This window comes from Anas platyrhynchos, chromosome 15, assembly GCF_047663525.1.
Source record: "Anas platyrhynchos isolate ZD024472 breed Pekin duck chromosome 15, IASCAAS_PekinDuck_T2T, whole genome shotgun sequence".
Taxonomy (NCBI): Eukaryota; Metazoa; Chordata; class Aves; order Anseriformes; family Anatidae; genus Anas; species Anas platyrhynchos.
In genome coordinates, this window is record NC_092601.1 from 2,958,811 (window position 1) to 2,974,350 (window position 15,540).

General features: G+C 39.3%; 1 protein-coding gene across 1 annotated transcript in view; it reads left to right on the forward strand.

Annotated features, from left to right (window-relative positions):
• Window positions 1-3,627: 3,627 nt before the first annotated feature.
• LOC106019526 (uncharacterized) overlaps window positions 3,628-15,540 on the forward strand; it is a 105,135-nt gene continuing 93,222 nt past the window's right edge. The window contains 5 exon segments of the mRNA XM_072023999.1: window positions 3,628-4,045; window positions 4,868-4,990; window positions 10,511-10,561; window positions 12,125-12,285; window positions 13,769-13,839. Coding sequence (XP_071880100.1) covers window positions 12,274-12,285; window positions 13,769-13,839 — 83 coding nt within the window. The 5' untranslated portion in view covers window positions 3,628-4,045; window positions 4,868-4,990; window positions 10,511-10,561; window positions 12,125-12,273.

Consider the following 15,540-nt stretch of genomic DNA (forward strand, 5'->3'; position numbering starts at 1 on the left):
TGTGCTGCCTGCTCTCTTTGCATCTGGATCCCTTGTATTGGGATGGGACTGCTTGGCCTCTCTAGCTGAGGTGTGGTGAGCCAAGAGGGTAGGCAGGGTGCATGCATGGTGGTTGATTTTGGTGATCTTGAAGGTGTTTTCCAACCTCTAAGACTCTAGGCCCTGGCCAGCGGTGTGCCTTCTGTCTGGGGTGAGTGCTTGAAGTGGTGTGTGCAGAGGGTGAATAGGCAACCTGGAGAAAGAGGGGCTAATGGGAAGGTTCTGGTCCTTGGGACCTCTTTGGAAGAGGTCCCAGCTGTAGCTCCCAAAGGACATGCATAATAATTTTTAGTCTTGATAAACAGTTATTGACAGCTAAAAGAATGGTGCAAATTATATAAAAATTACTGACCTGTTTATGCCTCAGAGTTTTCTAATGATTGTCAGAGTGATAGTTATTTTTTTTAGTTGAAATTCTTTTCTGTAAAACTCCAATTGCACTACAACTAATCCCATATACATGTGGTATACCAGTGACCTCAAGGGAGAAAATAAGTACTAAATATCCTTATATTCAGTGGGAAGCAATCCTATTAATTATGCAAGGTTATCCTGTTTTTTTTTTTTTTTTTTGTAGTTGTTTTTCCTTTTGTATGTCTGAAGCAATGCACTCTTTTATGTATGTATGTATATTTATTTTCTGAGATGCAGAAGATACAGGAAGGTGAAGCTGATAACTTGCACATCTATTCTAATGCATTTTTTATGAACAAATTAACCAAAATATAGGTTAATGAGTAATTTGAATTGTGAAGAGTTTTCCTCTGCTGATAGATCCAGAAGTGGCATGCTGATCCCATTTCCACAAATGCCTAAGGAAAGAGTGGGGTCACCTGAAACCCTCCAACCTCACTTAACAAATTCAGATGAAGCCTTCCCCAACTGCTACCTTCCTTAGCTTTCAAGGACAACATTGCTGTCTGTTCCACTTGGACAGCGTTATTTCCATTAGACTTCTGTCTTTAATCAACCAGTCTTGCACAGTGCTCAAACTTAGTTATTTCTAATGATGCGTGAGCCAGAAAGAAACATCTCACCATGCAAATGACATTAAAAAAAAAAAGGGAAAAAAAAACCCTGTTAAGTAAACACTAGCTGACAGCCTTATAAGAGGGTGTTATTGCAAAAGCAGTGGTTTCAAAAAGCTGCTATTTATTGCAGTGTTTTGGAAAGCATTTCTGACCATCTAACCAAAACAAATTTTTGATGAAGCTAGTTGATTTGTGTGCTAAAAAACAGTCAATTATTCTTCACAACTGAGTAACTCAAGGTAAGTAATAGAACACATGCCAACATCCTAGGAATAAACAACTTCGGAAGTGCAAGTACCTTGACAGAGATGTCAACAATCAAAGTGTATAGTTCTGGTATTTTATAACAAATTCACCTTTGTGTCCCTACTTTTTATTAAAATAAATAAATAAATAAAAATCCTGCAATGGGATGCAAATTGATTAGCTTCAGGATGACTTTTAACGTGTTTTTTTTCTTTTGTGAAGTGTACCCTCCTATATGATGTGCCAGATATTGCCGAATGTATTTCTATACCTGATTCACAAGTGATTTGTTTTCTCAAGTTAAGTCACCAAACCATACATGGTGAGACCTGCTGATTTCAGAGGAAATGCTTCTTATACCATTCTAAATCTTTTTTTTTTTTTTTTTTTGTGTGTGTTTTTGTTTTCTCCTTATGATTTTTTTTTTCTTTTTTTGGTTTAAGAATCTGAAAATCTACTGTCTGTTTGAACAGGTGGCTGTGTGGTTTGGAGATACTAAAAATAGTCATGCACAAGTCTAGAATAAAAGTAAAATGAGTAGGAAGCTTTTTCAAAGTCCCTTTGTGGTTGGTTCATTTGTTTTTTGCAACTCCTTCGTATTCATGTTTCAAAAAGAAACAAAAAAAAAAGCTTTAATGAGCTCCAGATGGTTATTGTATTAGCAGGGTGTGTGACAGACAATGCTTTAGGATTTAAAACCATAATATAAGATATGAATCTGAACATGACAACAGGGATTTCACAAAAGCATTGGAAAAAATAACACACAAAAACTGAAGTAGTTTCTATCTCTTGTTTTTCCAGACAGTATCGCAATCCAAAGACTGAAGCGTTATCTGTAAATCTTGGGTAATTTCCTCTATGATGGAATAACTAACATCAGTAGGAAAGGGTGAATGCCCCTGCTGTGCAGCAGCTACCCTCCCTGCTTCATGCACAGCCTCTGGAACAGTTGGAGCTGCATGCTCCATCACCACTGGGAAGTGTTTTCTCTTGTCACACTTGGGAGGGAGAAAGACAAAACCCCACCATGCTGGGTCTTCGATCCAGGCGGTCATAGCTTGTTACCTTTTTCACCTGGAGGAGGGGCAGAGGGAACATTGCTGAGGGAGTAACTTGTTGGCTGGTGGACATCGCTCAATTGTACAAAAGTGATATTAGGCCTGTACTTTGTAAGATACTTCTGTACATAATGGTGCTCAAATATTCTGCACTCTGAGATAAATATATATATATATAAAAACACTATTTTGAGTTCATTTTTGCATAGGAAAGAAAAAAAAAAAGGTGAAAAATCTCAACACTTGACGCTCACCAGGCCCCAAGCAGGTGGGCAAGATCATGGTCTATTTTTGCAAAGACAGATTTTCTCTTTTGGGGGCCCTCCTGGCACTTGGCTCTGACTCTGCTGCCCAGGGAGAGGCAGGGGCACTCCCTAGGGGGGCAGCGGAGTCTTGGGGTGCTGCAGGACCTGGGCCCAGCCAGGCACAGCCTCCTGCCCTCACGGCACTATGGGGTTTGGGCCCCACAGTAGAAGGAGGACATTAATGTCCTGGAGTGTGTCCAGAGAAGGGCTACAAAGCTGGTGAAGGGCCTGGAACACAAGTCCTGTGAGGAGTGGCTGAGGGAACTGGGGGTGTTTGGGCTGGAGAAGAGGAGGCTCAGGGGAGAACTCATTGCTCTCTGCAACTGCCTGAAAGGAAGGTGTGGGGAGCTGGGAGTTGTCCTCTTCTCAGTAGTGATAGGACTAGAGGGAGTGGCCTCAAGTTGTGCCAAGGGAGGTTTAGGTTGGAAATGAGGAGAAATTTCTTCCCAGAAAGAGCAGTCAGGCATTGGAATGGGTTACCTAGGGAAATGTTGGCATCACAGTCCCTGAGGGTGTTCAAGGAAAGGTTGGACGTGGTGCTTAGGGATGTGGTTTAGTGGGTGACATTGGTAGTAGGGGAATGGTTGGACCAGATGATCTTGGAGGTCTTTTCCAACCTTAACAATTCTAGGAGTCTATGTTGGTTGTGGGGAATGAGAAATGGGCACAGCGATCACTGTTGTAGTTGGCCCATTAATTGCATACTTTGGTTAGTGGTCTAAAAATTTATCTGTCTGAAAACACTCCTTGGTTTTGAGGCACCCTTTCCCACTGGGAAATTAGTTATTCTGAATAAATAATTGGTGACAAACCCAACCATTACCATCCCAGGACAGTATCCACTGCCTTCTGCCTTTTCCAGCTGTTCCGGCTGCAACAGGCATCTGTTCACAACTTCTTGATAAGACACGGAAGCAGTAAAGTCTATTAAGACATCAAAAGGTTGTGAAAACATGCAGGTGGGACCTGGGGCACAGGCTGTGGGCAGCCCAGCTAGGCTGCATCAGCACCCTGCTCTGAGGGAGCTGTGGCTGCCATGGCAGGAGGAAGTGTCTGCAGGTGCTTGCCCCAGGTGGGCTTTGTAGGTTGGGGGCCAGGGCCAAGGGTGATTTCCTCCTGCTTCTGGCCATTAGGAGCTAATGTGAGCATTGTAATATTAATTTTAAAAGCCTCACGGGCCTTTGCAAAACAGACTTTGCCGATTTGTTAAACCTCAGATTTTGTTCGCAATGCTAGCATAGAGTGTTCAGGAATTCATGGACATCTTTACTCTGTTGTATGCTACAAGGTGTTTCTGATTAAATTTATTTCACAAACTTGAGTTCATTAAATAGATGAACAATTCTCATAGACTTAGTGCCAGGTAAGTCTCCTGAGTGTCATTAAACTAGTGTTTGTAGCGTTCATGTCTAGTTTTCCTCAGGATTTTCAAAGTATGAGTAAGTTATCTGTGACAGAAACATATTGGAAATTCCTCTGGGAGATTTATTTGTCTGTTTTTCTTTGGGGTGTTGTTTGCTTGTTTATTTATTTTAAAGAAAAATCTCTGTTTTGGGGGAGGTAGAAAAAATGCTTAAATACATTGAGCTTGTTTTTCAGCCTTGGAGTGCATGTTCTGCTTAACAGCCCACTTGAATTAATGAAGTAGGTCAAGTACATAGGGCACTGAAGATATAATGTATTTTATTGTAATGATTTGACTTAGTGTTTTTTTTTTTTTTTTTTTTAATTAAAAACATTTCAAACAGTATTTTGTCAGTGTTTCTCAGAGCTTGTGCCCTTCATGTTAAAACTCCAAAGCTAGGAATTAAATGTCTGGCTTACAATAGGCTCTTAAATATCTGAAAACAAAAACAAAAACAAACAAACAAAAAAAAAAGCCCTGGAGTTTTGTTTGTGAATTTATTTGCTCTTAATAAAAATTGATTGGTAGGTTTATGAAATTGTCAACCCCAGGTCTATAAATCCTTGTGTGCACTCATTTACGTACAAGACATTTTTATTTCTTTGTTTCAATACAGTATCTTCCCTAAAAAATTGAAAGCCCCAAAGCCAGACGTTTACATTAAAATGCAGGTTTGTTTATTTTGGAAAGTGTGTTTTACAGCTGCAACTGAAAAAGCAGAGCAAGATAGTTTGAATGTTATAGAGAATGAAAACCAGGTAACATTGATTCTGTTTTCAGAAAAATAGTCACCTCTAAGCCAAAGCCCAAGTCCACAAGCCTCTCCGCTGCTAAGCTGTGCTGATCATGATGCACTCCGGCAGTCTGCGTACAATGTGCAGTACAATGACCCGAGTCTAAATTGTGAGTCTCTTAAGTCTGAGTTGTAGAATATTGAAATGTAACCCAGTCTGTAATTAATGCTTTTATATGAAAAAGTCACCATATGGTTATTTTTCATGGATCTTCTTGTCCATATTCAGTCTGTAGCTCTCATTGTTATTACTGAATGTCAGTCCTCAGTGTGGTATCAGAAGGGGACCTGTCTGGTTCTCAGACACCCAGATCAATGGTGACTTCTGATGGAAACTTCTGAATAGCTGCTGCTCTTTTCTTAAAAACATTTGAGTTTCTCTAAATTCTGCTCAAATACTAATGTCCAGTGTCTACAAATTAAAACTTTTTCTCCAGTGTTGAGAAAAAAAAAAAAAGAAAAAAAAGAATGGATCTTTTGAAAAAGTTTGCTTGTTAATCCTTAAAGAGAACTCTTCTGCTATGACACAACAGCTATCATAAATGCTTTATTTTTCCATAGAGGTGTCATTACTCTAAAAATAGCAGTTGAAATGCTAACGTCCATAGCTAAGTATTTGTTTTAAAGCTTTGAAATGTAGCTTCTTTTAGGAAAGACTATAGCATCTTTTCAGAAAGGTCATCAGGACAGTCCAATTTGTTTAGTGTGATGCATATGTAACATTTGAGGAAGATACATATTTCTTGTCTCTTGTATGTGATAGGACATATATGCAATGTTGTTGATTTGTTGTGCGGAGCATTCTGAAGCATCCCAAAATTTGTGTGTGGATTCCCAAAATGTAGTACAGTCTTGTAAACAACAGGTCTGACACTGCCATCTGGTTAGTCCCTGCTGTGTTTCAGTGACCTCAGGCACAGGCTGTCTCTCAGCATAGTTTGTACAACCTTTCCTGGTCTCCCTCTTTCCTCCAGCTATTTTCTTGAAGGAAAGGAGCAGCCTGTGACCTGCATGAATTATTTTGTATGAAAATTTAAAAATATAACTTCAAGAGAAAATTAGATTTGTAAAAAGAAAAGAAAAAAACACACAAACAAACACAAAACACACACAAAACAAACAAACAAACAAAAACAAACAGAAACAAACAAAAACCACAATGCTATAAGGAAAGTCTAGTTTTTTAGAGAGAAAAAATGTTTCTGAAAGAGCTTCTGGAATTTAATGACTAATAAAATGACTATATTCCAAGATATCATTTAGATTTGAGCACATGCCTAATTCTTTGTGGTATGCTTATGCATAAAATTAAGCACTTATGTACCCTGACTCCAGACATGGATGTCATGCATGAGGTTAATATACACTAACTGGAAAACTTACTGTAAAGCACCTAATTCATTTGAAAATGAGTTTATGTTGGTATCTCAATCAGATCACAATGTTGTCCTAAATATGAAGGAAAGGCTACACAAGGGGACCTCAGTGCACAAATGCTGCTTGTAAGTTGTTGATGTTGGGCTATGTGGTTCTTAACAGAGCTATGATAAAGTACAAATTTCTCCTAATTCCAGCTTTGATTACCCCACTGACCTCAGTATAAACTTTGTTCTTTTAAGTTGTTCTGCAATAGCTACAAGTTACAAAAAATCTTACTCTACAAACAGTTAAAAGTCAGATTCCTGTGGAGAACAGGCAATAGTAGTGATTCAAGAACATAATCATCACAACATAAGAATTTTACTCTGAATCATTAGGTTTTAAATTCTTGACCACATATTATCTTGCCTGCTTTTCTATCTATAATTGCTGATTGTAGATCAAGAGCTGAATGACTGCAAGTTACCTTACTGAGCAGGTACATGTATTGTGTCCAAATGAGCTGAAATCTTAAAATGAAAAATCAGAACAAATAAAAAATGGAGTACCTCAGCAGAGGAAAAGCAAACAGCAAACCGCACAAGTTGCAAGATTTCTACAATGAACTCTCTCTAGCAGTTTCAAAATTAGAATTTAATGTTCTGAAAAAATATAGTTGGAGATGGTAGGAGGTTTTCTCAGTTATTACTTGGGTTGATCACAGGAAATCCCTGCTGATGTGTGAAGTCTCTAAGATTGTTGGATCCAGTTTCAGGCCTGAGCTGTCCCTGAGTTTAACATTTACTCCCCACCTCTACTCTGCCCTGGTCCCCCCACTCCCTCTACTCTGCCCTGGTCAGGCCTCACCTGGAGTACTGTGTCCAGTTCTGGGATACCCCGGTACAAAAAACAAAACAAAAAACAAAAAAAAAAAAAAAAAGAAGATCTCCTGGAAAGAGTCCAGCGGAGGGCCACAAAGATGATACGGGGGCCTGGAGCATCCTCCTTATGAGGAAAGGCTGAGAGATCTGAGTCTGTTCAGCCTGGACAAAAGAACACTGAGAGGGGATCTCATCAATATGTTTAAATACCTGAGGTGAGGGAGACAGAGGGATTTGGCCAACCTCTTTTCAGTGGTTTGTGGGGACAGGACAAGGAGTAATGGCCACAAGGTAGAGCACAGGAAGTTCCGTATCAACATGTGAAAGAACTTCTTCAGGGTGAGGGTGACAGAGCACTGGGACAGACTGCCCAGGGAGGTTGTGGAGTCTCCTTCTCTGGAGATATTTAAGGCCTGTCTGGATGCCTACCTGGGCAGCCTGCTCTAAGGAACCTGCTTTGGCAGGGGGGTTGGACCCGATGATCTTTCAAGGTCCCCTTCAATTCTGTGATTCTGTGATTTAGGGGATCTGTTTTTTTTTGTACAACAATATCTATTTAATTGTGAAGTATTTTATTAACTCTTTTTACTTGACCTGCTGTCTCTCATTTACGTCAGTCATTGATCTATGCAAAGCACATATGAGAAGCTGCTTTCCTTTTAATTAAAATTTTTAAGCATTTTAAACTGGGCAAAAGTTAACCAATGGAGAAAGTGAGCTCAGGCAACAGGACGTGGTAACACTAGCTTCGTGGTGGAGTATGGTAGCAGGGACTGGAACTGCGGTTTCTGCTTGTGAATCTTGTTTGAAGTAAACAATAGCTCATGATAAACCACAGGGACTCACAGGAGGTTAGTAAGTGGCAGAAAATAAATATTGGCATGTTCAGAGCAGCTTCCTTCAGAAGGTCTTGGTGTGCTTGTGTAACTGAGTTCTGTTAATGCCTCTGGCACAGGTGATCATCAATCCTGTTACACATCAAGAGTGAACAGTAGGTTTCCAGGGAAGGTGTGTGACGAGCACCCAGGTCTGTGTGAGAAACACTCTGTAGCCAATAACTTAGGCTCAGGCGAGGATCTCAGTGAAGTAGTAATTTATTCGAGATTGCAATGGCGGGCACCCCACAATCAGGAGAGCGCATCTACTAGTTCCAAAACACAGTTTATATACTTTTTGATGACAGGACCCTTCCCTGTTTCCCCACAGAGTGGGTAATCCAGGTTCACAATCTATCTGATGCTTCACAAACAATGCATGGCCTTCAGATGCTGGCCTGTTAAATTTCAATTTCCTTTTGACTTTTTTACTGCTGGAAGTGGTAATGTTTCTTCACTTATCTGACTTGACTTGACACTGTGATTTTCACCTAATTGTCCTAAGGAGTCTGGTTGTCTGCATTTTACAAGATCGCCTGTTAAACTTTCTTATCACTGTAAGCATATCTCAGTACCACATTCCCTCCTTTTAAACAATGTAACTCTGCAAAAACAACATTTCTGTTCCCACAGAAGCTCTAAGTTTAGGCACATTAACAAAATTATCCAAGTGCCTGACTGGACTGTCTGAGGTGTCCAGCCAACCACAGCATCTGTCTGTGATAAGCACGTTGAACAATTCTGACTACAGCGTTCAGGTATCCACGTGGGAGCTGAGAGAGCTCTTAAATCTCATCCTGGGGAGGCATGCTGAACATTTTAAAAATCTGATGCTGCATAAGAGATAAATTTTCCAAGTTTGCCTTACTATATTTACTTCAAGTTTATTGAATGCGATACTGATTTCTTCATTAAAAGCTAACAACTTGAAACAAACTTTTTCCACAGTTTAAAAGAAAAGAAGGGGGGAGTGAGGGGGGAAGGGAGTGTCCCTTTTTTTTTTTTGCCTGAACCACAAGATACTTAGGGATGTCATAGAGGCAGTTGCAGTGATGCACAGGAAATAGATACCCTAAAACTTTGACTGGTCTTAACTTTCCATGTGCAAACAGAAATTCTCCTCCAGTCGGTCATGTGTTTTTTATGTTGTCTAGCAGTGCTTGAAATTCCTACCTTCATGTCAATGAGAACACGAAGCAATTCCCTGTGTGGTGTAGATGTGTTCTGGTCTCCCTCAGACTCACTGCCCTTCCAGCCCAAGTCTGAAGGAAAGTCATGCTGGAGAGCAGGCTCTCCGGTGCTGAAGGATGCTAGCCTTGAGTTGTGATGTTTAAGTGTTTGTTCCTTAGTGGGCTGGTGCTGAAAAAAATCTTTCTTCAGCAGTAAAGCTTGCTCTTGTTCCTGTTTTAAATGGTATTTATGAATTCTTGATTGTCTGTGTGCAATAAAGATTTTAGTTAAGTAGACATTTTCCTAAGTTAAAGGCCTGTGGCTGTGCAGAAGTTTGGCATATAGGAAATGTATTTCTTGGATTAAGAACCCCTAGTTAATGCAGGCATAATTCCATTGAAAGAAGAGCCATAATTTCCTTTTTGTTCTTTATTTGGTTATCCATGGTATTGTAGCATTTCCATACGTACCTCAATAAATACACTAAGGCATGTCATCCCTTTATCTATGAGCTTGTGTGGTTTAGACACATGGAAAAGGGTGAAAGCAAAGTCTAATCCTTGCATACTTAGTAGCAAAACTGTCTTTTTTTTTTTTCTTTTTTTTTTTTTAGGGGTGGGGGGTGTTGGGCTTTGGTTTCTGTTTGGAACAACTCAATGAATGATTGAGGCCTGGTAGCAACAAAAGGACAGAGGGTAGAGCCATGCTGATGTTTCATGTGGTCACATACTTTAACTCTGAAAGTAAATGATATTTTTCTACTCAGTGGTTGTTTCTAAGATTTTCTTCTGGAAAACTGAACTTTTAAAAAAGACAGAATATGCTAGTTATTGCTTTTCTCTTTTCTTTGATCTTTTCACTAAAAAGAAGGCAAAAGAGAATAGATACATATCTATACAAAAAAGTGTAAGATTGAACACTAGTATATACTACCTGAAACAACCACTGCTCTTATCTCTCCTCTCCTTTCCCCCCCAAGTGAGCTCCAAAGGGTTCAGCTCACAACACCACAGAGGGTTCCTGTCTGGAACAGGAGACCCCTGGCTCTTGGTGCTGAAATCAAATGTACACTTCACTTTTACACAGATGGTGGTGGTACGGAATGGGTAAGAATCCTTTGTATGAAATATAAAGTGGATCTCAGCACCAAACTGTTGGATATGATCCTTCTGAGTTGCTCTAACATTATGACTCTCAGGGTAAGGATGTGTGCTTGCCCCCCTAGGGTGTTCATATGTTGCTTCTTATTATTTCATGTTGGGTTTGTGGTAATTGAAGAGCAGCAGATCTGTCCTGAGCTGCACACAAATTCAATGCTTTTCAGTAATCTTACCTGTCATTACAGGATCCTCAGAAAATGTAAGTTCTGGAGCTTCCTGTTCTGCTGATTGTGTTGGTGAGTAACACAAGACTGTATTCAGGCCTTGTATGTGATGAGGAAAGAGGGATTTGAAAACTTCCTTCTCTTCAACAGGGACGTTGATTTATTAGAAGAATGATATTTATGTCCAAGTGATATGCATTCATAGAAGTATCTGAGAAGTCCTACTGAACTTTACCATGCACAGACAGCCTCAAGTTCACATTCTGTGAACTGAGAAAACTCATAAACATTAGGGCTAAACAAACTACTAAGCCAGTGCAGGACAAAACCCAGCCATGTATGAATGTCTTTTTTCCAGAACCCAGTGTCAGCTCCTTTCATACTGAAATGGGCATGAAGAAAGACTTCTCCTTCAGTGACCATGAACAAAACTTCTATTCTTTAAAGGACGGACAGACAGGAAGACAGGATATTGAGCTGACCTGGAAAGGTTTGGTTGGATGGCCTGAAGTACAGAAGTACAGTTTATAACTTTTGCATCTGATTTACATTGCCAGCAGGTGCTTGAATGTGCATATATATATATATATATATATATAATGTTTTTATTGTAGCAGGAGGGAAAGCATGTGGATGTTCTGCTCACAAGATCTCACCCTGGCCTCTTAGCTTCCTACCCAGACAGTGCAGCTTAGAGACCCTTGGTTCGTTCAGCATTATTTCATCCCTGTGTGGCATTGTAATTGAAAGTGCTTGAGTGTGTCAGTGCCACTGTGAGGCAAAGAAAAGGAAGTTGTATTTTATGGGAGTCACAGTGGTCAGTTTTCTGGGATCTTGTCTTCTTCACCTGAGGGAAGAATGTGTATTTTCTATGAATCTTTCCTCTTCTGCACTTCAGTGGTCCTAGATAAGGCCATACCGTGATATCTTCTAGGGATATCATATTTGTTACAATCTCACACATCCAATCTCACACATCACAGACACCAAAACTTTTGGCACTGAAGGTATTATGACTCCAATCCTCTCCTCCTGTGAGGGTAAGTTATCACCTGGCCTAGAAGAGAATCTCTGATTAGAGGAATACAGACACTATGCAACACGCATCAGGGTGTCTGACATCGTGTTCTCTAGAGGACAGTGCTGCTAATGGATGTTGCAAGGTCACAACAATGTCTTCATATACAAACATGAACAATCCCTCTCTTCCCATGCTTTCTTTTCCTCAGCCTGGATCTTCTAGGGTAGGTTGTCAGAACCAAACAAACTTTAGTTTGTGAAGGTCCAGCTTTGCTGCTCTCTGAAAGGTGTCAAGAGAGCATTGTGCCAGAACTGCATCACATTCCCTTTCTGCTCTTGGAATTAGATTCTTGACTTGATGGGAATTGTGAGGCTGTGAGCATAAGAGAGAGGGAAATTCTCTCCACCTTCCATATAGGAGCTATTTCTTGCATGCAGGGTGCTTTCAGAAACCCGGTTCTTTCAGTTGTAAGCCCAAGTGGGAAAGGAACATTTTGAAAATTTAGCCCCTTACTTATCTGATTTTAGTGGTGAAAAGATTAAAAAATATATTTCAAAAAGGAGGAAAAAAACCTGCAAAAGACAAAAGGTTTTTTGTTTGTTTGTGTTTCCTAGGACACAGTGTATCATACTTCCCCCAAAGAGCTAGATACAGCTACAGGTATTCAGCAGTCACCAACACGTTCCTGCAGGAGAGTATTTATAAAAGCAGTGGCATCTCTTTGGAGAGCACAGTGATCATTGAAGTATTGGGGAACTGCCAGATGGTTTTGAAAGTGAGTATTGTCATAGTCTGAGTGATTGGGATGAGCTAACATGGAACTGTGTCTTTCTGTGGGATTACTGCTACATTTAATAAATATTTTTTTCATAATTAGAGATGCAGATTTGCCTGAATGCAACACAACTTCAAATTAAATAGCTTAGAAGGCAGATTAAACAAAACATTTTCTTTCTGAAGTGGCCTGTTTTGTTTTCATAAATTTCATTGTTTTGTTACATTAAGTGCAGAACTAGATATGAAATACAGAACTAGATATGAAGCTAATCCCTTTGAAAAGAATTTGTTTTATTTTTAATTACTTTCATATCTGTAGCTGTAATTTAAAAATAGCAAACTTTTTAAAGAGAACTTGAGAAACCTGTATGATGTGCTGGATAGGTGCCGTTCCTAGTACACTGTAAAATTCAGTTTTGTAACACTCCATTGATCTCAGTAGAAGATCTCTGTCTCAGTGACAGACCAACAGACCATTTTCAGTTTACAGACCTCTTCTTTAGGTGAGCCCTGTGGTAGGCAAGCTGAAGAATTACAGTTCTTAAAAAGGTGAGCATGGAAAATAAACTCTCATCTGCCTTGGTTTTCTTTGGGTTAACAAATGAGCTAATTCATCCATTCTGTGGGGGAGTTGACATATGTGTGCAATATACAAAAATATAGATGAAGCCAACAAAGAATAGGATAGTTATCTCTGTCCTAATATGGCTATGTGGATAAAATTACCTGGTCAGTGGTCCCCTGTTTTTGCATAAAAAAATAAGAATTCGGTTACTGTCTTCAGGTTGAATCATTGAGTTCTGCCTTGTTATGTCAGTAGCTGAACTCTGTTACTTCTAGCTTTTTGTCTTAGTTGAGGTCTCGTAGGACATGCAAAAGAATCTGTAGTTAAATGCTTGTCTTTATAAAATAGAAAATATTAGGGAAAAAATCACTAGTGGTTGTAATCTATGCTGTATTTAAAAAGGGGACAGTGGAACACCATTCTTGTTACATCATTCGAGAACAGTTCTTCCTTAGTACTACCAGCCAAATTGGAAATCACTTAGGCATGCATTTTCTCCTCTGAATTCAGTAAAATTAAACTATGAAATGGCTAATGAATATGGAGCACTTTACTGTGTTTAGTTGCAAGAATCAACCAACATAAGTAGTCATTTTGCTTCTCCACAGAAGTAGAAAGGATTTATATTTATCCAGGTTCCTACTTTAACTTAGAATTGGTGATTGTTTCTGGCTTGAAAATAAAAGGGTATAACTGTGCTGTACAAAATACACTTAATAATCAGTGAAACTTATTTGTAGAAGAAATTTCTGGAAACTGTCTCAGATATTTACCCTGAAGATGTGGCTATTGCAGTTGTCTTGTTTGCAGCACTGAGGCTTTTCTTCATAGTCTTCTACTTACATGTCCTTATGTGACGAAGTCCACATGTTCCTAATGGCATTGATATTAATTGCTCTATAATCTTTACTCCTAGGTGCAAGATGTACAGATCAAGAAAAGTCTTGCATCCAGAGAAGAGTCTCTGAAGGAAATGGACACTCTAAGGTGGAAAAACTTCTAATTTAGCTTAGTTTTGTTTGTTTGTTTGTTTTGTTTTTGTTTTTGTTTTGATACTGTATGGTTTAGCAGCAGATAAATCTGAAGACCATCAGTAAAATGAGGATCATATGGTCCAAAAAGATTTTTTGAACTTATTTTTCATCCTTTTTTATGTAAAATTATTTGATGAGTAGACAGTTTAAGTGATTCTGGGTACAAACTGTCAAGCCTCTTGCTGCCTAGCAGCAAGTATGGAACATTCATTAGTTTTCTGAGTTGCAGTTGTTACTTGCAGAGACTCTTGAGTTTTGAACTCCATTTTAGAAGTTCTGGGTTTGTAGGGGACTGTATTTCTTGTGATGTAAAACTTTTTTTTTTTCTTCTTCCAGGTGATTTAAATTCCATTTATTCTTCTAATGTCACGAGTCTTCTAATGCCATCTTCTTCCACTTATACTAGCTTACTTTTAATATACTGTCAGTGTGTAGCTCTCTGACAGGCAAAGGTATGGACACTTGTGAAGAATCCTATATAAAAAGAAGCCTCTTCTAACTGTGGAGGTCACAGTTAGAAGGTCAGTATTTTTCCAGAGAGCTTCTTGTATTACCAAAAAAAAAAAGGAATTTCTGTTGTCTGGTCTGAGCCTCCTAATCTTCTCTTTGTCCTGCTGCTTGGATTCTCAGCCTTTAAACAACACTGACAAGTGAGATAATTGACTCAATTCAGAGTGTCAAAAAGAGCAAGTTTGGAGTAAATGTATTGCTTTTTATGTTCATCAAGAAGAGCTCTGTGTTCCAAAATAAGAGTAGTGGTATTGGAGTTCCAATCATTTATACAGGCACACATTCTTCCATAAAGATATTTGTTTTATTCTTTGCAGAGAAGTGAAAAAAGAGGTAGCAAAGAAAGCATTTAGTGAAGTCTGGCTATTGAAAATAATTATTCAGACCAGGGAACCTTATTAGCATTTCCCTCAGCCTATTGTGAATAACAGTGGTATAGCTTGTCCTCTGAACACGCGTGTAATTTCCACAAATAGTAACAAAAGCAACCTCATTTGCCTAGGAGTATAGAAACCCTTATCCCATGTACAGTCTTTTCTTCTGGAAAGACTTTTTCAATGCACTAACACCTGGACATTGTTTTCCTCTTGCACTGTCTTTATGAGTTGGCTTGAAATGAATGGTTAGTTCCAATGTTAATGTGCAGAAGAACCGTGTATCTCCCTGTTTGGGAGCTGACCATTGGAATACTGCAGAATTCTTCCTTTAGATGGCTTATCTTTCCCTATTGAGAGGGAAAATAGATTATTAGATTACATTGTGTTAGGACTGAAAATCAGTGTTCAAACACAGTCACTTCCAAAAGTGGAAACTTCTGTACTCTCAGCCTGGGATAGCAAAGTTACTGAGTCAGACAACAAGGACTGGGGGATAACACCATGATAAAGCCCAAGTATGTACACCTAGCAGAGCAGGAAGATAAAAACAAGGGGCTGACTGGAAAGCACTTAATCATGGTTTTGTGCGTATCACAGCAGAAGACAAATTTTTAAGAGTACATGCATTCATGCAGTCGTTGAAGAGGTGAGACCTGGTAGAGTCATGCTCTAGGTTGACTGTTAGCCTTTGTGCCTATTATATCTATCTCCTTGTTAAAGACTACAAATTTTTACGGCTTGATGACAGGCTAGCAGCCCATGGTGCT